The sequence below is a fragment of the Eublepharis macularius genome, chromosome 1, assembly GCF_028583425.1.
Source record: "Eublepharis macularius isolate TG4126 chromosome 1, MPM_Emac_v1.0, whole genome shotgun sequence".
NCBI classification, from domain to species: Eukaryota; Metazoa; Chordata; class Lepidosauria; order Squamata; family Eublepharidae; genus Eublepharis; species Eublepharis macularius.
Genome location: NC_072790.1, coordinates 226269826 through 226297629, shown reverse-complemented (window position 1 = coordinate 226297629; position 27804 = coordinate 226269826). Strand labels below are relative to the sequence as shown.

At 44.0% G+C, this 27804-nt stretch overlaps 1 protein-coding gene across 1 annotated transcript in view; it reads left to right on the top strand.

Annotated features, from left to right (window-relative positions):
- Positions 1-27804, top strand: part of ACTN3 (actinin alpha 3) — a 38227-nt gene continuing 10423 nt past the window's right edge. Inside the window, exons 1-6 of the mRNA XM_054990125.1 lie at positions 1-333; positions 22218-22332; positions 23276-23395; positions 24496-24582; positions 24702-24789; positions 27251-27329. Of these exons, the coding sequence (XP_054846100.1) occupies positions 202-333; positions 22218-22332; positions 23276-23395; positions 24496-24582; positions 24702-24789; positions 27251-27329 (621 nt within the window). The 5' untranslated portion in view covers positions 1-201. The remainder of the gene's footprint in view (positions 334-22217; positions 22333-23275; positions 23396-24495; positions 24583-24701; positions 24790-27250; positions 27330-27804) is intronic.

Sequence of the window (27804 nt, the reverse complement as noted above, 5' to 3'; positions counted from 1 at the left end):
CGTGGGCTGGTTTTGACAGGTGCAGCTGCAAAGCAGGCAGGCACGCAGCCTGGGAGGTTTGGGGGATCTTGACCTCCAAGAGGAACTGAAGGGAGTGAACAGAAGATAAGGGGGCTAAGTGGAAGGAAGAGCACAGGAGGCTGTGTGGCTAGTGGGGAGCAAGATAGGCACTTAGAAAAGGGGGTTCAAGACAGAAGAGACATGACGACGCAGATAGAAACGCACATCCAGTACAACCACTCATACATGACGACTGAGGACTACATGGCGCAGGAAGAGGACTGGGATCGTGACCTGCTGCTTGACCCTGCCTGGGAGAAACAACAGCGAAAGGTAAGGGGCAAATGAGGGGGGACACGTTGTATAGCTGGAACTGGATTGCCAGGCCCCACTGTCCTTTTTGCATCTGGGAGTACTGGAGGACCACATCAGCAACTTTAGATAAGCCTTCCCAAGTGTAGTTTGTGTACATTAGTTTGGTGTTCATGTAAAATCACTAGCAACAGTAAATTTACATAAATTAGCACAGAGATAGCAGAAGCAACTGTTTTATCCTCCACTGTCCGTCAAGAAAAGTGAAGGAAGCCCCGAAAGAAGTCCCTCTTGATGGGCTAGAACAGCGTCAACCTAACTGCACAAACAACTCAATTGAACAATTAAGGTGACAATACAGGTTTTTAGAAGCACTGGTGAAATGTTCCTGGACACACTTCTCCTTGGCAAAATGGCTTGGATTAGCCCAGAGTGAAAGTTCAGAAAATAAGACCAACGTTTCCTATGCAAGGGTTGCTGTACAGAGTCGGCAGCATAATCTAGTCGTTGGGACTCTAGTAAGGAAGGATTCCTGTGAGTTTTCAAGAATGGCTTCTGTGAGGATGACCTGCAGAGGAATTTGCTCCTGAGAATGTGTTTGTTCTCACTGAAGTCAGTTGCATCCAAAATTATGCATTTTTTAAAACGTTAGCAACTTATTTCTGTGAAGTGCCCTATACCTAGATTTTTTCTCACTTACAGGCAGAATGCACTGTAGGGCTTACAGCTATCAAGAGGAGGGACACTCTGCAGAAGGCAGCTGCTACCCCTGCGTTTCAGACACTCTGCCTGCAGCTGTCCCTCCCCATCAGCCAAATCCACATCCCATAAGGAACATGGGTGACATTTTGAGTGGAGTACGTCAGAAGGGATTCACACTAAGGATTCAAGCTGGGGGTGGGGGAAGGAGATACAAAAAAGAGGGGGGGGGAGAGCATATGTCACTGGGGTGGAATCCATCAAGGGCCAGAGCTGTGTCTGAGCTATGCCTGGAATGATGGAGACTCAAGGGAGAGGGAGAGGGATGACCTAAATATATCTCTGTGTGGCATTGGGGAACTTAACCTAGAGGCTAAGTTTTAAAATGGCATCACATATGGGGATGTCCTAATCACAAACATTTAGAGACACCCTCAGCTCCTTTCCCCAACTTTACAAACTTTACGTAGGTTCGTACTCCACTGCATTCTTTGATGTGTTGAACGGAGGTATGCAAAACTACAGGTGCTGCTGGTTGCAAATGAACCATAATGATTTCCCAGGTCCCATTGCCATAAAGCAGCAGCAGAAGAGTCTCTGGGTTTGTATGTTTAATAGAAATGCTCCCAGACCAGTACTTAATAACTAAAAAATCTGCTTCTGGCAAAATTCTGCCTTTTGGTTTATGCAACTCTAAACATAAGAGAGCCCTTTGCCAGATAGGCCCTCAGGTGCACAAATTCTAAAATAGCCACATTTCACATTGACCTCCCCCTTTTCTCCAGATACAGTCCTACTCACAAGTATCAATACACTGTCATACTCATGTGCCAAGAGCCACACTCCAGCACAATCTGTTCATAGGCGTTCACAACCCCCTCACAGGCGCTTTTTCTTCCAAGTATGCTTGCCTACACTTTCATGGGTACCTCTTCACAGGCTTGCACACAATGTTCTTACAGCTTGAAGTACTTTGCACAAACATAAAGGAGGCATGCATGATCCTCTTGGAGCCAAAGAAAACAAACTAGTGCTATGCAGAGAATAGGGTGCTGGATTTGGGCTAGATCAAGAGAGGCAGGCTTTGTGCTTTTGGGAGCTACTTACTTTTTTCTAAGAGCATTTGGAGCTACACAAAATGGCAGCTAAAAAAATGGTGGTTCGGTGGTGGTGGAGTCCGTCACAAAATGGCAGCTTGTACAAAAAATTACAGTGTTCCAGAACAGGACTGTAGTGCTTGAGTGGCAAAACCTTTCCTCTGCTTTTTACCCAAAGTAAATGACCAATGCCCCAAATCGTAACTTACTGTGCAGGAGAAAAACATACAGTTATTCCCTGGAGGAGGCAAATAGCAGCTTTGATGCAGGGGGAAAGAGTCAAAATCATGCTCCTTTTGTACCTAGAACAAGGATGCATGTGTGTGCACATGAAGAAGTAGGAGGAGACGGGGATGGGAAAGGGTTCTGGTGCTGTTCTTTTCCCATCCAGAGCATCTGTGTGTGTGTGGGTGTGCACACACGTGCACCTAGTCTCCTTAGCCTGAAAAAAGACAGGAGAAGCAGCTGTGATAGCTTGAAAGGGAAGGAAAAGAAAATGATTACAGCAGCACTGGAGAAAGGTGGAAAGCTTTTAAATGGTTGGAGATTGACTGGTCACTCCTTTCTGCCAGCCCCCTGGCTTTAGACTACCAGATTGGCTGTAGCTGTCATACCATTCTCTCTTTCAAACCTCAGTTCCTCAGTCTTTAAAATGGAGATAATTATAGTAGTCTATTATAGGATTGTTATGCAAGTGAGCAGTGAGGTCTTACAGATGGATTGTTTTCCCCAATTTGGATAATGTTGATAGGAGAGAGACCCATCCAACCCCCGCTTCCTCACAGCATCTTGGTGCTTTTGTGCACGTCCCAGGTTTCTCCTGGCTTTTCTGTATTTTTTTAAAAACTTGCTTTGCTACAATGTTTTTTAAAAAGATCACAACAAAGTTTGGATGGCACCCATGTAGGTTGGAAAGTCTGGACCTTCCTGCTCTCACCTTCATTGGTGCCATTTTCCCTGCCCCAGTCCACTGCAGTGGCTATTTCCCCTTTCTCTGTGCCACCGAGAAGCATTTTTGAGGTTTTGAAGGTTTTTTTTAACATGAGTAATTGACATATTGATATAACATTACATTGTCATAGATCCAGAGGAGTTAGCCGTGTTAGTCTGTAGTAGCAAAATCAAAAAGAGTCCAGTAGCACCTTTAAGACTAACCAATTTTATTGTAGCATAAGCTTTCGAGAATCAAGTTCTCTTCATCAGATGCATGATCCGAACTGGTCAAATACAGGAGGGATGAGAGGGGAGAAAGAAGGGGACATATATCACAAGGAGACAGAATGCAATTAGCGTGGAGGCAGTCAAAACATTCCTTTGCTTGGAAATGGTGTTTCAATAACCAGTTTTTAAAAAAAATCTCCATAAGCCCCATGGTGGCATGCTGGAAAGGGATGCAGCAGGGGATTGCTTCACAGAAACTACGGAGAAACCCACCATGTGCAAGTTACTGCATTGAATCAGCAATAGGGAAACCACTGAAGAACCATTGTGGGTAAGAACCCCAGTATCAGTCAGCACTCAAAACAAGCTATGTAGCAAACATATCACAACAATGAAAATCCTGATGAGAGAAGCAAGTCTGCAGTTGTGTGTGCGGGCATAACACTTCACACATTTCAGAGCCTTATTTTTTTTAAGGGAGGGAGAGGGGAACTGAGAAAACAGCAGGTTGGTCCAGCTGCGTAGAATACGGAGTCTATAGGCAAAACTTCACATTCAGGTTTTTAAAGAGTTGGGTTTGGGTCCTACACAGCAGCTGCAGGGAATGGCTTTTAAAAAATAGAGCCCAAACAGGCTTGGAATGACATCACAGGGGAGGAAGGGCTTCTGCCTTCCCCCCTCAAGCCATTTTCCTATGTCAGCACTGGGGGGAGGGGTTATTTCCCTCTTCCACATGCACAGAATACTCCACGTGGAGCAGCAAAATGGGAAATAACTCCCCTCCACCTTTGTTTCTTCAAGGGAAAACAACTTGGGAAGGAGAAAGGAGCCCTTCCTCCCCCATAGAGGCATTCCAAGCCCAAATGGGCTCTCCTTCTTAAAAAGCCATTCTCCGCATCTGCTGTGTAGCTGCGGGGACCCCAAATCAGGTCCAGGGAACCCAGACCCAACTCTTTAAAAACATGGACATGTCGTTTGGCCCTATGTTCTTTTGAAACTTGTGATCTGTCTGCCAAGAAATGCCAGCTGAACATCTCCCTTGCCCAAAGTATGAGCTATAGCCTCCGAAAATCATTCAAACCTGTTTGTCCCGGGGTCTATGCGGGGCCAGGCTGTACAACCCTGGCCTTCGAGGCCCCGGGCATCATTCCCACTGATCTCATTGCTAAAAGCGTTTCTCCACCTGTTCCTTTGGAACCAAGGCCTTGGCAAATTGTGTGGCTCTTGACTCACAGCAATGGGGAGGGGCAGAAGTTTGTATGGCAAACCTGCACGTTTTTTTAGCTCAAGACAGTGCTCAGGCCTAGAGTGGAGCAGGATCCCCAAAGGACCTGACCATTCCAGAACAAAATATGGAGCACATATTCCCTGCATGGGCTGTTTGGTTCTGTGTCCTGTCTTCCAGATGACTCAAGAGAGACTCCCACAGCCTGGCCAAACTGCATACTCTTGTATTATCAGTTCTGCACTTTGTTTCCTTCAGTCCCAACTGGGCTGGCTAATATAGGTGTGCACATGCTCAAGCAACACATGCAATTAATGAGATGGTGTCATGTTTTAGGAGGGACAAAACCAGATAGCTCATACTATTGGATCAGGAACAGGTGGCCCTCCTTGGATGTGTGGCAGGGAATCCTCCCGTCTCTGCAGCATTCCCTGTAATGTCTGGTCCCAAGGGACAGGATATAGAGCCATTTGGCCTCTCCTGGATGTTAAACTCGCACAACCCCAATCAGTCAGCTCCAAAAAATTTTGTTCCCTTTCTGGACAATAAATTTCAAAATTATTTCTTAAACGGGATGAAGAAAAGCAGAAGGGAGGTTTTCTTTCTTTCTCTCATAAACCCAGGCTAATTCATATGAACAAGGAAAACTTCCCATCTTATTTGAACGGTGGGTTATTCCATAGTGCTCTTGAAAACAACCACACAGTAGTTTGAGAAACATGAATTAATACAGCTTCGAGATTTGAACACTGATCTCCTAAATCCAAACAAAGCACTCTAATGAATGCATCACACTGGCATGGTTTAATAAATCAAAATTAAATACTCAGGAGCGTGGAAGTGAGCAGTGACTTCTGCATCATCTAAATGCTGAGGTGCCGGAGATCCCATTTTGCAAGTTAAACTTTGGCTTCTTCTCCGGGGACGCACTTCCTGCTCCTCTTTGCTGATATGGGATTGTTCCTCCATTGAATAACCCTTGCAATATGACTTGGGACACCATTTCCTGCTGATGCTAGAGATCTGTGGGGGTGGAGGTTTGCAGCAATGGGGTATCAAGTAGCTACTGCTGTTCCAGATGCCTTGCCCATGTAAGGCAGTTTCTAAAAACTGCCCCTCGGCTGTACTCCCCTTGCAAGGAGGCAGGGGATGAGCTAATGGCTGTATTTTGGAAGAGGGCAGAGCTTAACTGGGTACAAGAGGGGTCTCCCCCCTCCCTTAGAGATGGATGGGCAGGCGGATGGGGAGGCCTGGCCTCCTCCAGAAGAAGCTATTTAAAGAGGCTTGTGTGGCTGCCTTATGAATTAATTTAAGGGAGTAGTTCAGTTTTTGGGAAGGTAGAGCAGTCATGCTTTTTTTTCTTAAGGAGAAAAGTTTTAGGTGAAGAAATGATGGGTGTAGATTGCCACTTCCAAAGATCACAAAACAGGAATTGTACTATGGATGATTTACTGGGTTTTTAAAAACACTCTTTTGCTCTGTTCTTCTATATGGATTTACAAGGTTACTTACAACAAAAAAAGCATCACAATATTTAAAAAAATCAAAACGCAAAATACTCAAAATTCTGTAATAGTAACTCAGCACTGGTAGTGGAAAGTGCTTTCAAGTTGGAATGGACTTATGCTGACCCCACAGAGCATTATGCAAATCAAATCCCCTGCCAAGCAAAATAATAATACAATATAACAGCTGCAAGAATGAGTTTTGAATCCCCATACAGTTACTGGATCATCATTTGGCCTTAGGAAAGCATTCATACCATGATTAATCCAATGCTATAACTGAAATAAAAGTAGGACCATAGCCACAGGAAGGGGAGGGGGAAAGACCTTCCCCCAGTGTAGTGGAGTAATGAGAGGTGGTTTCCACAAGGGGACAGGCTTGTGTGGTTTCCCCATCGCTGCGGCAGTTGCTAACACTGCATTGGCAACAGGGCTTCCATATGGCAGGTTTCTCTGACCTGGTTCCCCTGCAGTGTCCATCCCACCTCCCCCAGTTCACCAGGGCATTTTCAGTTTTTTAAATGGGGATTAAACATCATTATATTGATATAAGGTAATGTTATAACAATCTGTGGATCAGATTCTCTGAATTCCCAGCTTTTTTAAAAAGTAAGTCTCTAGCCCTTTTGTTAGAGATATATGTCTTTCCCCTTATATCTCCACAGCAAAGGGTTGAAATTCTCATTCAATCCTGGCGTAGACTGACCAAAAGAGAGATCTTGGAGTGGTGGTAGATAACTAATTGAAAATGTCGATACAGTGTGCGATGGCAATAAAAAAGGCCAACGCTATGCTGGGGATTATTAGGAAGGAAATTGAAAACAAATCAGCTAGTATCATAATCCCCCTGTATAAATCAATGGTACGGCCTCATTTGGAATACTGTGTACAATTCTGGTCACCACACCTCAAAAAAGATACTATAGCACTGGAAAAAGTGCAGAAAAGGGCAACTAGAATGATTAAAGGGATGGAACACTTCCCCTATGAAGAAAGGTTAAAGCGCTTGGGACTCTTTAGCTTAGAGAAACGACAACTGAGGGGTGACGTGATAGAGGTTTACAAGATTATGCATGGGATAGAGAAGATAGAGAAAGAAGTATTTTTCTCCCTTTCTCACAATACAAGAACTCGTGGGCACTCTGAAATTGCTGAACAGTCAGGTTAGAATGGATAAAAGGAAGTACTTCTTTACCCAAAGGGTGATTAACACATGGAATTCACTGCCACATGAGGTGGTGGCAGCTTCAAGCATAGACAGCTTCAAGAGGGGATTGGATAAACATGGAGCAGAGGTCCATCAGTGGCTATTAGCTACAAGGTATAGATGGAACTCTCTGTCTGGGGCAGTCATGCTCTGTATTCTTGGTATTTGGGGAGGGCAATCAGTGGGAGGGCTTCTAGTGTCCCTTCCCCACTGGCAGACCTCCTGATGTCACCTGGTTTTTTGGCCACTGTGTGACAGTGTTGGACTGGATGGGCCATTGGCCTGATCCAACATGGCTTCTCTTATGTTCTTAAGTTCACTGGGTGACACCTGGGATTTGAGTCCAGAAGCACCAACAAGATTTTCAGAGTGTAGGTGTTTGAGAGTCAAAACTCCCTTCTTCAGATACTGAGTGACCTGGGGCCAGTCACCCACTCTCAACCTGACCTATTTTACAGGGATATTATGGAGGAGGAAGCTTGGGATAAAAATGTAATAGTTTTCTTTTTTTAAAAAAAAAGCTAACTGGTTCTTCCTTCGAGTCTTCTTCAGCCAATATGCAAAGGCTGAATACTTTTAAAATTTATTTTCTTATTTCATTTATATCCCACTTTGCTCCTCAATGGGGACCCAAAGCAGTTTACATCATTCTCCATCACGACAGCCCTGTGAGGTAGATAAGGCTGAGAGTATCTGACTGGGGCCAAGGTTGCCCTGCAAGCTTCCGTGGTAGAGTGGGGATTCAATCCTTTATGGGGGGTAGCATTTAAATGTAGTTTTATTAATATTTAATGCTATTAAATAAATGTGTTAGGCAATTGCACACAATTTCTCTTTTATTCCCAAATTTCCAGCTCACAGTCTAAACTTGGATGGTGGAAAATACTTGAAACAGCAGAAGGGAGGATTGGGAGAGACAAGGCTAACAAGGGGAAGAAGTACGCAGGTGTATTTACTCATCCTTATGCTCTCTCTTAGTTGGCAATTAAAAATGTATACTGAAGTCTTTAGAGTAAAACTGGGATTGAATGGAGAGAGAAAGGTGGCATCACATAGGCATTCTGGGAGGGATTCCAGGCATTCACTTTACTTTCCTCATCTAGAATACAACTTTAAGAAATAGCCTACTTCATTTGGTTACTGTGAAGATGAGAAGGAATAATACCTGGCAAGTATCTTAGGGACAGGTGGACAGGGGCTCAGCAGCTGAACTCTGGCCACGAAGCTAAGAAATGTGTCTGCTCTTTTTGTCACTGCTACAACCTCTGATGCATCTCACTTTCCCTGCTTGTCTAGCGGTTAAGTGGTTTTGCTGCAGATCAGCACTCTGCTGGTTCGAGTTCCCTTACTGCCCTAAGCTCAGTAGGTGGCCTTGGGTCAGCCACTCCTCTCAGCCCCAGTTCCCCAGCTGTATTGTGGGGATAATAATAATACTGACTTTATTCACTGCTTTAAGTGGAGCACTAATCTGTCTAGAAGAGCGGTATATAAGTGCAGTTTAAAAAATAGTAATTCTGTGCACAGTTTGCTGCTAAGTTGAGCACCACAGAATATCTTGTCTGCATTGTGAACTTTTTATAATTTCTGCAGTGCTGTTTAGCACAGAAAATGCTGTTCTTTGGTTTCTACTTGTTCTTGCAACTTGCTAATATGTTGAAAAGGCCACCCAGGGAGAGCCAGCCAATGTCCTCTCAGCGAATCCACACACAGATTTAAAAGCACTGAATGGAAAGAGGATGGGGCACCACAGCACCCACTCCTCTTATCCTGACAGCTCCAGACCTTCTGCTTTAAATTACATCATCTTTTGGCTGTCCCAGGCATCACATGTTGGATGGGATTGCCCCTTTTGCGATGGTAGTGGCTCCAGCCAAATCTGTTAAGCCCTAGTAAACAGTAGTGAATGAGACAGGGCAATTCCAGGCATGATAAAAGCACCTGTGGGGAGATCCTAGCCTTGCTCTGGCCTCATTTAATTATGCTGGAAATAGCTTTCCATTGTGGGTACCAGTGACATAGTTGTGAGACAGGCTTGGGAATGATTGATGTACTGTTCGTGGAACCTGCAAACTAGTTTGAACCAAATACCAACAACAGCAATACTCAAACCACTCTGTACATTTTATTTGAGAGCTGAATCGTGTAATAGAGATCTTGATATGTTGCACCATTTCAAACTGTAGTTGCATATTTTAATGCTCCACTCCCACCCCAATGAAAACTAAAATGTCAGGTTTAAAATATTTCATCAGGGTATTTTTTTTTTTAGGAGCAATTTTTGGTTAGTTTACTGCTGTAAATGGGTGTGTTGTGTTTCTGGCACCTTGGTTTTCTTTCCTGCTCATGATGTATTCATCTAAGCAGGGCTAGAAGCTAGCACTTAGCTTTGAGTATTTGCAAAGCTGCCATTGGTTTTCTGACTGTGGTATTATAAGGCCATGCGGCTTGCCCATATTTTCTTTCTGCTATTCTGTCCTCCTTTTACTAAAACCGAGTCTCGGGATTCTCCTGAAAATCAGATGCCTTTGCATTTCTTCTTGCCGTTTTGAGTGTTACATAGCCTTCTATGGCTGCTTCTACACTAGCCATTTAACCGGAAATTATCGTTATTACTTAGTTTAAATGGATAATACAAACACTGTTATTGGTATTCTAGTGTTTTCCTGGTGTCATCCTGTCTTTATCTGGTGTCATCCATGATTTGTGGTGATTTTTTAAAACTTATTTTTTGAAATACAATTGCAACCCTAAATTGTCCACTGGTGATAGTTACCGCACTATTGAGATTTCTTGGAGCTAGTGTCCCTTTACATTTTCTTCCTACTTAATTCTTGTTCTCTCCCACAGCTGGCGAAAGCACTGAAGAATCAACTGTCGATGATCAATTCTTGGTTTCTACTGGAGGGCAAACTAAGTTTTGCTTTTCAGTATGCAGGCACAGCCATTGCCAGTTATTATTTATTTTTTATAAATTTATTAGAGTGCTATCACAAAGTATAATAATAAAAATAATAAGCAATGTTTGTACTTGCAAAATGAAAAGGTAAAGGTAGTCCCCTGTGCAAGCACCGAGTCATTACTGACCCATGGGGGGACGTCGCATCACAACATTTTCTTGGCAGACTTTTTCTTATGGGGTGGTTTGCCATTGCCTTCCCCAGTCATCTACACTTTACGCCCAGGAAACTGGGTACTCATTTTATCAACCTCGGAAGGATGGAAGGCTGAGTCAACCTTGAGCCAGCTACCTGAACCCGGCTTCTGCCAGGATCGAACTCAGGTCGTGAGCAGAGCTTGGGCTGCAGTACTGCAGCTTACCACTCTGCGCCCTCTTGAATGAAGCAATAAGAATGAATGAAGCAAAATGAAAAGCAATACCCAATTCCCCACCCCAAAACAAGATCTTATCATTCACGATTGATTTATGAATGGCACTGTCAGCTGTAGAAAGAGCAGGAATTAATTAGTTAAGCTGTAAAGAAAAGGAACAAAAGGCAATAGCAGGGGGAAGTAACCCTTAGCAATGCAAAACAACCCCTATGTGGATAGTCCCTACAAATGCTAGCCACAGTACATTTCCGTGCTTCTGCCAGGGCAATTGCCAGGAGTCAGCATTGCTGGGCCTATGCCTTAGCAGCAGGCAGGCTTTCAACCTCTGAAACACCTTGGCTGTCCTGCTTCTCATCTTTGTGGTAATTGCTAACCTATCTGCCCCTTCTCAAGTGAGCAACCAAAAACAGAAGTGAAAGAGAAGCAGCTGCTTCTGCTCACTCTGCCCTCTTCATCCGGGCCGCAGAGCATTTTAGGCGCAGATGAATGAGCAGAAGTGTGAGGGTGAAGTCTTTATGGAGCAGCTCCGGCTGAAGGAATCTTGCTCAAAGGACCCCCAAAACATGGAGTGGGCACTAGCTGTTCCTCACTACTACTGAGTATGGGAAAATTGGTACAGGCATATACAGCACAGAATATGGGTACCTGACCCTGCTGGTTATGCCTGATGATGCAAATACCATTGGGAGAACACATGGTAGCAATAGATCCTATTGGAATGATATCATATTGTGCTGATTAGGTATGTATCCATGCTACTGCAGAAAGCCACAACTATGACTGTGGGCTTATCCTTATCTATTGGCAGGGATAGAAATGTCTTGATGCCTCTTTGCCCTTGCTTCTAGATGCACCCAAGTATCTGACATTCTTACTCCATAAACATATTATTTTGCAGCTTACCAATCTCCAGGCACATGAATCTTTCCTGAAGAACAAAGACGAGTTCACTCTAAATGTACTTTTTCATTTCCAGTTCTGTAAAAACACAGTCCTGCAAATTTGCTACAGAAGCTAGCTGTGTAGAGCACTAATTGGCTAGTGGCCTAGAACATCACCAAGATACCATCCCTCTCCAATTACAGGACAATTTTGTACTTTATATAAAAGCGGGAGGGGGGGATGTTAATAAAAGGACAAGTGAATGGTAATGGATAAGTATGTATGTGCCACTAAAAATGTAAAACATGCAACCTACCTGAAGCATGAGAGGGGAAGCAAGACTTAATAGCTGACCTAACTTTTCAGTTGGCTATGTGCATCTATCAATCACATTGTGAAGGTGGAAGGAATGTGAGCTTTCTTGGACTGAGGGATGCCCTGTTAACTCGCTATAGTACATCTGTCCTCACCCTACATCTGCTAAACTAGACTGTTCTAACACAATTTCAGTTTCCATTCCTGTGTGAAAACATAACTGTATGCCAGCATCAAATTTCTAGATGCCTGGTTGACTGTATGCCTGGGATTTTTCTAGTCCTGCTAGTCCAAGACATCTGTAGAGACTGCACAATGTATAAATTTTTGACTTGGCCCACTCCTTCCCTGTGGTTTGCATGTCTTGGGCACTTCAGCCAATCTGGGCACCCTGTCCTGTCCATTTTCCCCACAAGCAGAAGCGTCAACTCAGAGAATTTGTTTTATATATGTCATCAGTTTTCTTAAGGACTTTGCATGAGAACAACCAAAGTAATCTAAGGAATCTGTTCTGTGCACCCAAGGTGTTTTGCATAATTATTCACTTCATGTTGTACAGCTACTTCAGCAAAGGATTGTGTATCTGAGCATGAAGAAACAGTATACATGCACCGCTGTCTAGATCTTGTCCAGGACCAGTGTGCATACGGAAAAAGAGAACCTACAGGGATTTTTTGCACTTCTAGTTTAGCTGTGAGCCGAGACAATGGGAAGCTGCTGTGGAAGGTGCTGTAGCATTTTTTTGTCGTCAGTGGAAGAGATGGATACAAGGATATCTGCCTGTAGAATACCCTTTGTGGACTGTGGGGGGGGGAGGCAGAAATTGTGCCTTCGCAGGCTCCAGAGGTACTCTTGCAGCAGGATGAAACCTGAATCATGGGAAGATTCTCCAAAAACCAGCATGAGATTGTAGTCACTTCATTGAAAGTCTAAAATTTAAATTTGACACATGGGGCTCGATCACAGCCAAACTTATATATTTCCAAGTCTGATTGATTTAAATCATCCAGAAGTTTTAAGCAAGTGCTAAACACTCTTCCATTGAAAACAATAGGATGCAAATGCTGTAAGACTGGCAAAATAAAAATAGGGATCTGTGTGACCTTTTCCCCAACGGCAAGTGCTAAGGGCAAAAGTTTCTAAATTTATCCATAGTTCTACAAAAGACAAAATGTTTAAAACAAGTAAAAGGCTCAGATTTGGGGTTAAGGTGAAACAGGATTAAATTATGGTACACAAGGGTGCTCTGAGGATATTGTTCTTGGCTTAGAGCTATACCTTTTCAATTTTATTTATGTGGGAAAGCTAGATAAGTTGGGACAGTCTCTAATAAGCCTTCTGACATTCCCAGCCTACAACTGTTGCTTCCAAGTAGCCCCTTGAAATAGACAGTGATTGCAGACACAGGCCAAATGTTTTCAAAATAGACTTCAGCCCTGCATCCTTGGAGCATTTCTTCAGCTTATTTTTAGTAGTTATTGCAATATTATACCATCCTTAAAATGCTTCTCTTCTTAAAAATTAAATATGGGAATCATTTGAGCAAAACTGGTATCGACAAAACTGCCTGGTGGTGGAGGGGAGAGAAACGTTGCTGATCCCCTCCTGTTGATAAACCTTAGAAATAGGAAGCTCTCCACAGTCTCAGGAAGCAGAGAATTTATAATATATCCTTGAGAGCAGAACTGAAATCTTGGCTGCAACTGTGGCTGCCTAAAATAACCACCAAAACACACCCTTTCCATGCTCCATCTCAATAACTCCTCCTGTTACTTATTTATACAGTTATATCTAGTGATATTAATACATTTATATCTAATAAATTGCCTCCAAAAAGAATTTAGTGTGAAATAAACCACAAATTCCTTTGCATGATTTAATTTTATGTGACAGTCATACTGTTTTCTGTTGTTTCTCTGCCCACTTGGGAAGAGCAGACTGTCACAAAAATATTCCAGTGGTCTGTTGAGCCCAATATATCTCCAACAGTGCCAATTTCCATCAGCTGCACTATAAGCATGTAATAGCACTGGCACTTTAATTTACCAGGACACCCTTGTCAAGATTACTTTGACTTTCTTTGGCCAATAAAAGATACATACAATAAAGCCTATTGCTTAGGGGACGGCTTCTTGTGCCAGGAGAACGTGCCATCACTAATGGAAAGATCTATGGGATCCCATATTGTTTATTAATACAAACAATCTAAGTCAGAACAACTCACCAGTTGCAAAAATAAGATATAAAGCAACAAAGGGGGGTCCACCGGTATACAATATACACTAGCAAACTGCTGCGTATTGCACCCCCGGTTTGGTGTTTGCTAGCAAAAATAAGATATGGCAAATAACAATTCTAAAAACAGCACTAAACTATCTAAAATAAAATAAAGCCACTAAAAGAAAAAGAATTGAACAGCATAAAACAGACAATACAAGCTCCAAAGAGAACTCTAGTAGGATGGTAAAAATCTCAAATTACCAGGTAAAAACAATCACCAGTTCAGTTCATAAGCTCATAAGCTGTATGACTTTCATGGAACAAATGATTCAACATTCTAGTTTGTGCAAAGCAGCTTCCAAAAATAGTAACATACGATATTGACAGAAAATCATACCCAATATTTAAAAAGCCCATCATTAATTCTACCCCCCCCCCACAAAAGTCAGTTGAAAAATTTCATCATCCTTGGAAGCTTTCAGAAACCTTGTGCCAACTTGCTTCCTTTCCACATGACTCAACAGTTTCCATCTATTTAACTTACAGCTGATATTATCACATTTTTATCATGACCTTGCTCCAAGGAACTCAGGATGGCAATACAATTCTTCAATTTTACTTTTTTCAACAACCCTTCAAGGTACATTGATGGGGTCAAACTAGATGTGCAGGTTTTTAAAGAGTTGGGTCTAGGCAGGGCTGGATCTAGGGTTGCTGGCGGCCAGGGCAACCCAAGTCTGGCCCCCCGCACGTGCGCACGGGTGCCCCCGGCGCTGTGTGATGACATTATTTCTGTGATGTCATAACGCAGGGGCGGAGCGTGCTGCCACGTGGCAAGCCGGCTGCCCCGGTACACGGTGCATCGCGGAGCTGGCAGCAGCAGTGCAGGCGGCTGGGAGGCTGCCCGTGTCATTCACCTGCCCCGCTGAGGGGGTGGCCAGCTTGCCGCGTGCTCCCTGTCCTGCGGGGCAGGCGAATGGCACGGGTGGCCTCCCCCCCTGCTCAGCTGCCCACACTGCTGCTGGCATGCTCCCGGCGGCTGGCAGCTGTGCCCAGCACCCCCTCTTTAGTGGTGCCAGGGGCAGACTACCCACCCCCTGTTGATCCGGCCCTGGGTCTATGTTCCCCAGACCTGACTTGGATTCCCTGCAGCCACACAGCAGCTGTGAGGGTTGGCTGTTAAAAAAGACAGGAGAGCCCAAACAGCAACAGAACACCACACGGGGAAGGAAGAGCTCCTACCCCGCCCCCCAGCCGTTTCCCCATGTCAAAATAGCATGGGGGAAGGGTATTTCCTTGTTTTTACTGTTCCATGTGCACAGAATACTCCACATGGAGCAACAAAAACAAACACCCCCCCCCCCCGCACATGTGTGCTATTTTGGAAAACAACTTGAGAGGGGTGGCAGGAACCCTGCTTCTTCCTATGATGGCATTCTGAGGCTGTTTGGGCTTTATTTTTTTAACAGCCATTCTCCATGGCTGCTGTGTGGCTGCGGGGAATCCAAGTTGGGTTTGGGGAGCCTGGACCCAACTCTTTAAATACCTGCATGTCTAGTTTGACCCAGGGAGAGTGATTGGGCCAAGTTGTCCTACTGAGCTTTTTGGGTGGGAAGAGTACTACATCCCACATTGGTTCTCACTGCTGAAATTTTGCTGAAATTCAAGGCTAGTTACAGATTTTTTAAAAGTCCAGTATAATACATGCAATAAACAGTGCAATAAAAAGTGCTTAAAATTTTACAGACATGAAAACAATTCTATTCCTTTTATAAAAATGTCCTCCTGAGCAATTCAGTCTTATACATTTTTGCAGCATGATAGAAGTATCTATCCTGCCTTTCCATTCCAAAATGCTTTTTAAAAAGTAAAATAAAAACAGAGTTGACAATTGAACAATTGAAACAAAAGGAGTAATCAAATTTCCTCAAAGGCTTTGTGGAACAATATCACTAGTAGTCGTCCTATTTAGATGATGTAATTGTGGTAAGAAAGCACATATTTTCATCTTGGCCAGTTTGGTGTAGTGGTTAAGAGCGTTTGATTCATTAATCAACAAAGGGTTCTTTATTAATCAGATGAAACTGAGAGTGGAGTATCTATAGATATGGACAGGCTGCACAAAGGCTACTGAGGAATTGCAGGCCTAGAGTTCTCAGCCCCTTCTGAATACAGACATCTTCCCTCAGGTCATCTATACAAGAAAATGTCATGGTAGCTTTAATCCGCCTGTGCAAGGGAGTTGTTACAGCAAAATAGAAGATTGGGAGGGGCGGTGTCTTTTACCAGCAATGTTTGTGGTTAATTTTTTTTAAAGGAGATATACTACAGAATTGTCATATGTCATAATGTTTGGGTTGCTCATATGCCCACAGTGGTGTGTTTTTAAAGGGCATTTGCTTCATTTTAGTTTTTTAGGTTTGAGATGTCTTATGGGTTGCCACTCTCCAGCTGGGGCCTGGAGATCTCTTGGAATACCAACTGATCGCCAGATGATAGAGATTAGTTCCCCGGAGAAAACGGCTGCTTTGGAGGGTGGACTCCAAGGAATTATACCTCACTGAGGCCCCCCAGCACCCCACTAAATTTCCAGGGATTTCCCAACCAAAGTTGGCAACTCTAGTCTAATCTAAGGTTTTTTTAAAAGAGTCCCCTTAGTAATTATTTTCTCAGTTCCAGGAGATTCTTTGTTTTATTTTTCATTAGAGTTATTTATTTATTTATGTCATTTATAGTCTGTCTCACATTTAAAAACAAAACTTACAATTTCAATAGGACATTATAAAGCCAGCATCGTTTTAAATTTTTTAAAAAACAATAGCAATTGTAAGCATAATTAGAATGTGCAAAGTTACACTGTGAGATATCAGTCACAGCTTCTTGGAACTCTCACCTCTACTCACCTTGACAGGTGATTGTTGTGAGGATAATAATAACACACTTTGTAAACCGCTCTGAGTGGGCGTTAAGTTGTCCTGAAGGGCTGGTGTCCCTGATTCATTTGTTTCTTTTATAGAAGTTTTATGCCATATACATATGTTATAATGTCATTTATATACAGAGATCAGTTTAATTTTGTCATTGTGGGGGGGGGAATGGATGAGTGCAGCTCGTTTTGAGCTGGGAGAATAATTTCACATGGGTTATCTGCCCCATGTGCAATGCTGTTGGGAAGTGGGTTATCTTTTCCTGATTCCCCACAGCATCATGCACCTTCTGGGTTTTCCTTGACGTTTCTCCAATCTTTCTCAAATCTGGTTGCTCTGAAGTTTTGGGGAAGATCACAGTAAAATCTGAACAGCTGCTGTGTGAGTGGGAAAATTTGATTTTCTCACTCACATAGTAGCCATTTCCCTAACTTTGTCCCCATAGCATCTCTTTCCTCCTCCAGCCTCTTGGCTGAGATGCTTTTATTTTTTAAAAAATCAGCCCTAGAATATCATTATATCAATATAATGTTATGCCAATACATGTACCAGGTTCTTTGAATTCCCATATTTCATTTTTTTAAAAAAGGAATTATCTAACTTGTTCCATTGCGGGGTAGGGGAATCCCTGGCCCCACCTGCTGCCCCCCAGCCCTGCTCATTTTCCTGGTGCGGGGAAAGGCACGAGAGGGAGAAGCATGTGTATGTGCTTCCTTGCTCCCCCATCATGCTGGAAAATGATGTCTAGAGGGAAGCACAGGCACTCATGCACGCTTAGCACACACATGGGAAGTAAATACTCTGCTGCCCTCCCTGCCTCCTGCACCCACACTTGGGTTTTTGTGCCCCTTGCAATCCTGTTCCACAGTGGAATGGGCTAGAGACCTTTTTTTTTAAAATGAAAGCTAGAGAACCTAGTAGATGTATTGGTATAACGTTATATAAGCATAATGATATTCTAGGTGTGATTTTTAAGGAGAGGAAATTGCACAAGCCTCATGGTCCAGAGAGAGGATAGGGTCATCTGGCAACCCTTGGGAGAAATTGCAGGGAGCCTGGTACATCAGCATTGGTCCAGCGCAGTGATATCACTTCTGCTAGCCATCAGAAGTGATGTCTTTAGACACTATCATTTACAAAAACTCAGTGGCTTTATCTTGGAGTTTTTGTAAAATGCTAGAGCATCCATCATCCATTTCCTCTTTACCAGAAATGAAGTAGGCAGACCAGTACAATGCCAATGTACACCCCCCCACATACACACTTCCTCCTGTCGCCTCAGGCACTGGCAGGCAGCACGCTGAGATGTCAAGTGACCTCCTGCTGTAGTGGGAGGCCTGGCATCCCTAGATGAGAGCCCTGGGACAGTGAGCCTGCCATGTTGAAGTCCCTTGCCACTGTGATTTATCAGCAACACAGTAGCAACTGGGCAAATATGCAAGCCCATCCACTTGTAGAAACAAAGTCAGAAAACATGAATTTTCAAATCAAAATACTACATTCAGGAAATTCAGTAATGTCCCTATGCGCAGTTGATTCCTGAGAGCTTCCACTGGCAGCTTCTCTTCAACTAATCCAGTCACATCCTAGCACTGCTTTAACCACACCTAATCCACTGAGAGCCAGTTTGGTGTAGTGGTTAAGAGCAGCAGGACTCTAATCTGGAGAGCCAGGTTTGATTCCCCACTCCTCCGCTTGAAGCTAGCTGGGTGACCTTGGGTCAGTCACAGCTTCTTGGAGTTCTCTCAACCCCACCCACTTCACAAGGTGATTGTTGTAGGGATAATAATGAAACACTTTGTAAACTGCTCTGAGTGGGCATTAAGTTGTCCTGATTGAATATTTTGAAAATTGAATATATTGAATATATTGAAAATTGAATATTATTATTGTTGTTGTTGAACTAGATGGGTTTAAGACTAGTCTTCATGCATACTTAATATAACAGTTACCTGCACCAAACATAATAGTTCTTGTTTCTGTGTGTCTAACTCTGTGCTGTATTATGGCTTTAGATGTCTTCCACATAGCAATTTCAGGTGGGTAGCCATGTTGGTCTGCAGTTGAAGAGCAAGATGCAGATTCCATAGTACTTTAAAGACCAACTAGATTTCCACGGTATGAGCTTTCAAGAGTCAAAGTCTCGAAAGCTCATACCTTGGAAATCTAGTTGGTCTTTAAGGTACTATTGGACCTAGATCTTGTTATTCTACATAGCAGTGTTTTTCTGCCTTTAGCTCACTGCTGAGGTGGCTCCAGGCAGCGCACTGTGGGTGCAGGTATTCGATACTGTAAAGGTAATATTCACACTATTTCCATGTATGTGGCAATATTTTCATGACAAATGGCGCTGATTTGATTTTTTCTTCCATTTTTGTGCACATGCACTGTAGCAACATACCAGGATGGTTTCAGCAAGGAACCCATCCAAAGGAATGCCCCCTTCCACCTTTTCTCACCTGGTGTAATTTTGTACTGATTTGTGCCTACAAAGAAAAGAATCTCTAATGTGTTATGTTATTTTGCTGCAATATATATCACTTTTGTGCTAATTTAAATTTTTAAAAAATTACAGCAGCACTTTGCGACCCAAAGTGATTTTTTGTTTTGTTTTGTGAACCTCACCATATAGGTAACTTTTATTATTGAATACAATAGTTCTGCTTAATGTATGTATTTCAGATGACAGATCCTTGTAGTTTTTTTTCCTTTTCTTTCTGTGTGGGTAGGTTAGGTCTGGCAAGCTGCAGTGAAGTGCAATCTGAACTCCAGACCTAGAGCCAAGATGCTACTGGGGAAAGCTTGCCAGCTGGAGCAAGTTGTGAAAGCCCACTGTGTGCCCTCTGCCCACGTCCTGCACTGCACACTTTTTGCAGGACATAAGCTTACTGCCCTGGGATGGCCAGCATCACCTCTCCTCCTCCCTCTTCCCACCCCCCTGGCGCCAGGTGGCCAACCATAAACATCTTTTGCAGACTCAGGGCATTGCATGAAACTTGCCTCATGGCAGGCATCTTGAGGCCATATCTAAATTTGGCTGAGCAGAGTGTGGGATGGGGGAGGAGGGAGTCTAGGATGCTCAGAGTGGGCAGGCAGTGTGAGAATCTAGATTGCTCCTACTGTACCTGTTTAATCATGCTTCATACTTTCTTCAAGCAGTGGGAAATTCCAAGCCAGTCTTGCAGCGTCACCCACTTTCCTGGGTATTTAGATGTTTTTTACAGTTGCACTGTTGTTCAGGTTTTACACAAGTGCAGCAGGCAGAATCTAGGCAGTGATTAGTCATCCGAGGTCCCATCTTCCCTGCCCTCCAAAATGGATTCATGAGATGACTGCACATTAGCACTGCGCATCAACATGCAGTCCATGCTCTGCTACCTTGCAGGAAAGGATCTCACTTTTTCCTCCAGCACTTCAAGCTGCAATATTTTGTAACTGGGAAATTGAATCCCTCCACATAAGCCCCCCTCCCTCGCTGAACCTTCTCCTGCTAACACATGATTTGTTAGTGCTGTATGGAATGTATTTGTATGAATGTCAGGGACCCCTGTTGGATCAATCTTGTGATAGCACTAGCAACACAACTTTTTCCTCCCTGCCATTCTGTTGACTTTTTTCCTTGTCTGTACCCTTCCTCTCTCCAGTGATGGAGCAGACATCTCCCTTGATTTTAAACACAAGTGGTAAATATGGGTATGATTATTTCTTTCAGCAAGGTTAGGTTCCCCTCCTCCTTCGTCCATTGCTTGAGGAATAGAAATGATGCTGCTGGCACTAGACTGAGATGAGTGAAAAAATAATATTAAGAGGCCGTCTGTTGCTTTTTTACTGATTGGAAAGGTCTTGAGTATAGCCACAAGTCAATACTTTTAGTAGAACGTGTGTGTGAGAGAGAATGAGTGAGAGAGAGCTCTCTCTCTCTTATATACATACATATATAAAATATATGTTATTTTATAGTCCACCTTTCTCACTGAGACTCAAAGCAAATTTTTATCTACCCTTCCTTAGAGGAGTTCAGGATTACATACATTCCATTTTATCTTCACAGCAACCCTGTAAGTTAGGCAAGGCTGAGAGACAAATAGTGACTGGCCTAAGGTCACCTGATGAACTTTGTGAGTGAACCTGGGTCTTCCAAGTCCTGTAACTGTAACTGCTACACCACACCAGATACTAACATTGATGTACTTACACATCAATCTTTAAGCACAGCACTACATAGCTTTCTGCTAAGCACCTGCATTCATTTTGTAGAGAGACAGCTTAGTTAGTCTGCCGCAGCCAAAACAAGAATTTTGTGATGCTTCAAAGACTATAAAAAATATTGTGGCGTAAGCTTTCATGGGCCAGTGCTCACTTGGTCAGACTGTGCCTTCGGCAGAGAAATTGCTACACAAAGTTACAAACAGAAAAAGGTGACACTGAGAGATCTCTGTCTTTTGGTGCTACACCTCTGAAGATGCCAGCCACAGCTGCTGGCGAAACGTCAGGAACTACAATGCCAAGACCACGGCAATACAGCCCGGAAAACCCTCAACAACCATCGTTCTCCGGCCGTGAAAGCCTTCGACAATACATCAGAAAAAGGACAATTGGGGGAAGTTAGTAGAAATTCTAGAAGGCCCAAGAAGACCCTTCTGACTTTTAAAAAATGATTACCCCACCTCCTTCCATTATTAATTTACTAGATTCCTAAATCTTTCCAGTCCACAATAGGACAGTCTCTTACTGTAGACTCTGAGGAGTAGTTATGTTGTTCTGTTGTAGCAAAAATAAGAGTTTGGTGGAACCTTAAAGGCTAATAAGATTTTATTTCAACAGAAACGTTTGTAGATTAGGAAAAATGGATCCACAAAAGCCTGATGATGTTAGTCTTTATGGTGCCACAAGGCTCCTGTTTATCTAGGTTCATTTTCTTTAGGTGGAGGAATAGGTCAAATTTTGTTAGGTGTGAATCACTCTAAGGTGTTGCAGAAGGAAAGGTCAGAGTGCAAGTGGTCAGGTTGGAAGAAATGTTCTTAAAGAAAAAGTTCTTGCCTTGGGCCATATAGGATTGTTCAGAACCTGGATTCTACTCTAATATTTAGTGCATTAAATGGAGCTAGAAAACCAAACTTGCAAATGCCTAGACATTGGTTGAAGGCAGCTAAGCATGGTGGCATCTGCTCAGTCCTGGAACCAGGTTGGACCCCACAAATGTTTTTCTAGCTCAATGTACAGGTCGTGCTTCTGGTGTCATGTTTCCTTCCCATCAGAAAACCTGTTTCTAATTAATGAAGACTATATTTTTACAGAAGGTGACGACCGTAAACTTTGTCATCCTGTCCTTTGCAGACATTCACAGCCTGGTGCAACTCTCATTTGCGGAAGGCAGGGACACAGATTGAGAACATTGAGGAAGACTTCCGAAATGGCTTGAAACTAATGCTTCTGCTGGAAGTGATTTCAGGTATGCTACTCCCCTAAGGGGTGGGGGGTTGATCTGTGGAGCCATGGTAAGAGACTGAGTCAAGCAACAAGTGACGAATTACACTTGAATGGCAAGTGAACAGACTCACGAGTATTCCTCCCTGTTTACTTGCCATTCACTTGCGCTCCACTTGACAGTGGAGCGCAAGTGAATGGCAAGTGAACAGGGAGGAATACAAGTGAATCTGTTCACTTGCCATTCAAGTGTAATTTGTCACTTATAGCTTGGCTGTTTGGGTCAACTAGATGTTACAGCATCCATGGGTCAGATGCTGGCGCCATTTTAGAGATGGATTCAGCCATTTAAAAATGCTGTGAGGGCTCAGTCCTCATTAGGCCTGTGGCATGGTGGAACCAGGCCATCTCGTTTGCACCTCCATGCCTTTTCAAGTACTTCAAGATTGCATTTATGCAAGTGCCACATGCGCAGGATTGCAAGAAAAGAGAATGGTTGTCAGCAGCAGTGAACAGTGTTCTTCAGCCTAGAACATGCCAAGCCAAGCTAGAAGTAGATGTATAGTAATATGTGTGATATGGTGCTGTATTTAATGGTAAAAAATAAATCCTGACTTTTAGTATTACTCTCAGAGGATCTTACAGTAGGAAAACACTTTGCAACAAGCATCAGTTAGCAGGAAAACACATTTACTTTTTAATATAGATCTTCCAGTGTGAGCAGTTCTGTTTGTCATTCACAATATCTGCTTCATCCATCACAGACGCTCAGCTGTTCTGCATATCGAGAAATCTTAGCTTGAAATGCCAATCTAGAAGGGTCTGTTGGGTTCTGATGACAATGTCTCATGGAATAGAGAAAGATGGGGAAATTATTTTTCTTGTCAAGAATATAAAGTTTTGTGTCACCACATGGAAGTGGAGGTGGCGTTGTGTCTGCTTTTTCTTTACTTCTTCTCCTCCCAAAGGTGAACGTTTGCCAAAACCAGACAAAGGCAAGATGCGCTTCCACAAGATTGCCAATGTCAACAAGGCCCTGGACTTCATTGCCAGCAAGGGGGTGAAGTTGGTATCCATTGGGGCTGAAGGTGAGCGTCAGAGCTCAGGGGTGGTTTCCTGCCCTGCAGTCAAATGGAATGTCCCCAAACCAAGCATGGACTAGAAGGAGGAAGTACCAGTCTCCAGGAGTTCACAGCCCTTGCTCCCCTTTGACTTCTTTATGTATCATGCAAATAGCACTTCATATCGATTATTTCACAAATCCTCACAACAGTCCTAACAAGCAGACCACGGTTATTTTCCACTCTATTACAGATGGGAAGTGGAGGGGCAGCTGAGGTTGAGAGTTAGTGGCTTGCCTAAAGTCATCCATTGAGGACATGACTGAAGTGAGATTTAAACTGGGGACGTCAGAACAGAAAAAAGAGAACTGTTGCATCAAGCGATGGGTCCCTCTTCTCCAGCTTCCTGTTTCAATGATGGCCAGTTAGATGGTTCTGGGAAGTAAGGCATGAACACAGTGACACGCTGCCCTGAATCACATATTAGTTTTTTAAGAACTCTTGTGCACATGAACTCCAGACCCAGCAACCTTAATTTTGAATTAGTTAATTAGCGCGTGACCTCCACTCTTGTTAATTCTGTTGGACTTAGTTCTTCAGATGCTCCCCACCCAGGTTCGTTCATGTCTGAGCATGCATCCAACGTATTCCACACCGAAGATGAATGCAAGGAATTCATCTTCTTTGCAGTCTCTTTAGCCTCCTTCAGTAATTTTTTGCACATCTTTATCATGCCTGGCTGTTTCAATAAATGTGCATTATTTTTTTTAACGTTTTAAGCAATATGCTTGCTTTTGCTTGCCTTCCTGGCTCAGAAGTCACATTCATGTTTACGTTGGTTTGGAACAGGCTGCCGGTAGTGCTGTGGGAATGGCTAGGTATTGCCCAACCTCTCCCCATAGAAATAGTTGAAAATACTGCTAATAAGAAAAATGTAAGTCAGAATGGAAAGAGAATTAGACGTAGCCCCATTTAAAGCATCTCAGCTTAGTGCAGTAAGAGGTAGACAAGCAGGGCCATGCTCTCGGCTGTCTTCTCGCCCCCCTTTCCTGCCTTTGTTGAGCCATGCAAATGCTGCTCTTAGCTTGCTCTTTCCACTCTAAGCCCCGCCCCCCTTTCTGTTTCAGAAATTGTGGATGGTAACCTGAAGATGACTCTGGGTATGATCTGGACAATCATCCTCCGGTTTGCTATTCAGGACATCTCGGTGGAAGGTGAGCTTGGGAGCTGGGTTTGTGCCATCCCGGTCTGCATCCCCAGTTCCCAGTTGGAGAATTCTGGAGTGTAGAGGGCATGTTGTGCCTCAAGGTGCCTCTTTATCCTTCTCTTCCAGAAACCTCCGCCAAGGAGGGGCTGCTGCTATGGTGCCAGAGGAAGACAGCTCCCTATCGCAACGTCAATGTGCAGAATTTCCACATCAGGTGAAGGATGGGCTCTGGAGCTGGAATTGCCCAGGGATGGGGATGCATGTAATTTCGGTCGAGGGTCCAACTGCTGTGCACACCAGCAATGCACTGTGAGCAAGGGTTAGCTTAGGGGCTGCAAAAGGTTTCGTTCAAAATATTTGGCATCGGAGATGAACAATCAAAATAGTACCTCCCTTCTCCTCCTGAGGAGGAGACAATAGTAAATTAAATAATGGGATAGTTTGCTACCATACCTTTCAGACCTGTGAGGCGAAAAGAAGGAAGAAGCATGTACGTTCCCTTGAATTGCTTGGCGGAATGGCAGGTTAAAAATGTGATAGTTAGCAGCATGACCCATGTGTTAGGACCCCAGTCGTGCTTCTATGGAAGTTAATGAAAATAGAAGTGGGCGGGGTGAAGTGCTGAACCCCCTTCTCTCCCCACCGCATTTGCCCTGAAAGTACCTCCCCCCATTTGCCTGTCTTCTAATCAGCTTGGAACCTAGGGCCAATGTCCTATGTTTATTTAATTTGTATACCTTTCTTATACAGACTACACTTTACACAGTCCTCAGGTCATGTCTGGGTCTACCATAAGATGATCAGTCAAATGTGTGCTGCGAGTTACTCCTTGAGAACCAAATTCCCAAGACTGTGGGGGCCTAATTTGGATCAGGATTCCAGCACACGGGGAGAAAGTTCTTAAATTTTCCTTCTGTGTTGTTTTCCCAACCTGAAACCTCCCCGGGGATGCCATTCGCCCACTGGGGAGGAGACCTATGTGTACCTCATCAGATCATGCAGAGTGTTGATCAGGCAAATAGAGCCCTCAGAGCCATTGATGGCGGAGGCTTGGCTCTCAGAGCCAAGCTACAAGTGACACCTTACACAGGTTGGACACTTGCTAGCTTACCTCAAGTTTTGATGGGAAATGTCGGCATCCTGGTTTTACAGCTTGGCTCTCCATTACAGCTGCAAGACCAGGATGCCTACATTTCCCATCAAAACTTGAGGGAAGCTGACAAGTGTCCAACCTGTGTCAGGCGTCACTTGTAGCTTGGCTCTCAGTCCAAAATGGGGGCCCACGCCCCTGGGAATTGTATTCCCAGCGGGGAACTCACAATACATGTCTGATTGAAAGTTCTCATGGCAGATCTGGATATGACCTGAGTACTGTATAATGTGTAGTTAGGCCCTGGTCAAAGTCCTGCTTTCTCCTGAAGCTCACTGGGTGACCTTGGGCCAGTCAATTATTTCTCAGCCTAACCTACTTCATCGGGTTGTGGCAGAGATAAAATTAGGAAGGAGAACCAAGTACACTCCCTTGACCTTCTTGGAGAGAGGGCAGGATAGGAGCTCCACCCCCGGTGGTCTCACACTGAAGTGGTGCAGGTAGGTGGAAGAGTCACTGAAGCAGCAAAGTGGCAGGGGGGCTGCTTTCCTGCGTCACTTCAGTGTACAAATCACCCCTTCAAAGTGTCAGTGACTCTTCTGGGCAGCTGCCTGGCTGCATCACTTCAGTGCTAGAAGTGCGGGGAGGGGCAAGTGATGACTCCCAGGCTTGCTGCCAGGCCCACTCGGCCCCAGCCACAACCCCTCTGGCCACAGGTATGTGCATTTTTTGCACATGTACCAAAAATGCCCTTGGTTTTTCAGGGGTTTAGTCCCCGCCGTGTATTTTTCCTCGGTTTTCAGATTTTTCTGCAAACCTGGGCATTCTCCCAGGTTTTTAGTAACATCTGTTTTATAGCCAAATGGCCTGGATCAGTGGATTTAAATATCCGCATGCTGGAGCCACTTGGTTATTAAATATATGACACACACACATAAATTCCACATTAATGTATTAAAAAATTTTCCCCTCCCCCTGCTAAAGGCAGGATTAGTGTCATTTCCCTTTGCACAGAGGCATATATCAGGTCAGTTAACTGAGCCTTCCCAGATTTTTCAATCTTGCAAGAGCATTCTCTTTTATGATCTTTTCCTGGGTCTTCTATGGGCTGCATGAGCTATTCTTCAGCAGTTGGTGAGCTACCTGTTGGAGACCACTGATCTAGACACTGTTGTAGAGATCCCTGCCTTGGTGTGGGCTATGTTCCAGCCTCCTCAACAGTGATTTCGGCTTCTCAGCGTGGTATAGCTCGCTATCATCAGATCTCAGAAAATAAGCAGGGTCAATATGAGCAACCACCAGAGGAAGGCACTGACAAACTGCTTGTCACTTGCTTTGAAAGCCCCTTACTGGGGTTGCTATAAGTCAGTTGCGACTTGACAGCACGCACGCAAGCATGCACGCACGCACACTCCTTTTTTGCATGTTTGTGCCTTGGTATGCCTGATGGCGCTACAGTACTTTTCTGTCCAGGATGCTTTAAAGAGGCTTTCAGGTCCCAGCTAAAAACACAGAGGGTTCATTTACGCTTTCCCTTTTCTTTCCCCCTGTTCATCTTCTTGTTTCAACCTGTTCTGCCCTCCAGCTGGAAAGATGGCCTGGCACTGTGCGCCCTGATTCACCGGCACCGCCCTGACCTCATTGACTACGCCAAGCTCAGAAAGGTGCTGGCTTCCTCTTTCATTCTGGATCACTATTCCCTTCCGCTTGTCCACTTCTGGGCTTTGGCTTCCTGTTTACTCCATGTCTATTCCTGTGGCTTGTTCCCCTTTGAGACCACCTGTGCATATTCTCTACTCAGCTTCAACAGCCAGTGGTAGCCAAGATGACTCCAGTTTTATCTCACAAAAAGTAGTAGACGGGCAGGTGGGTGCATGCAGAGTGGTACAACACATGTAGGAATTAATTTTTCCAAATCATGTATGTGGAACTGTTGCATGTTGCAGCAGGTGCCCTGGGACAGAGAAGTGGCTTCTATCTATCCATACTTCCGTCCGTCTGATTATCATCTTGTGTAAACTGGGTGCCTTCACACTAATCACTGCACCACCAAAATGGCTTACATGGGGCGAAAAGAGTGGATTCCATATCCTAGAGGACATCCAAAATATGCAGGAAATCCTGTTTTTCGTAAAGGAG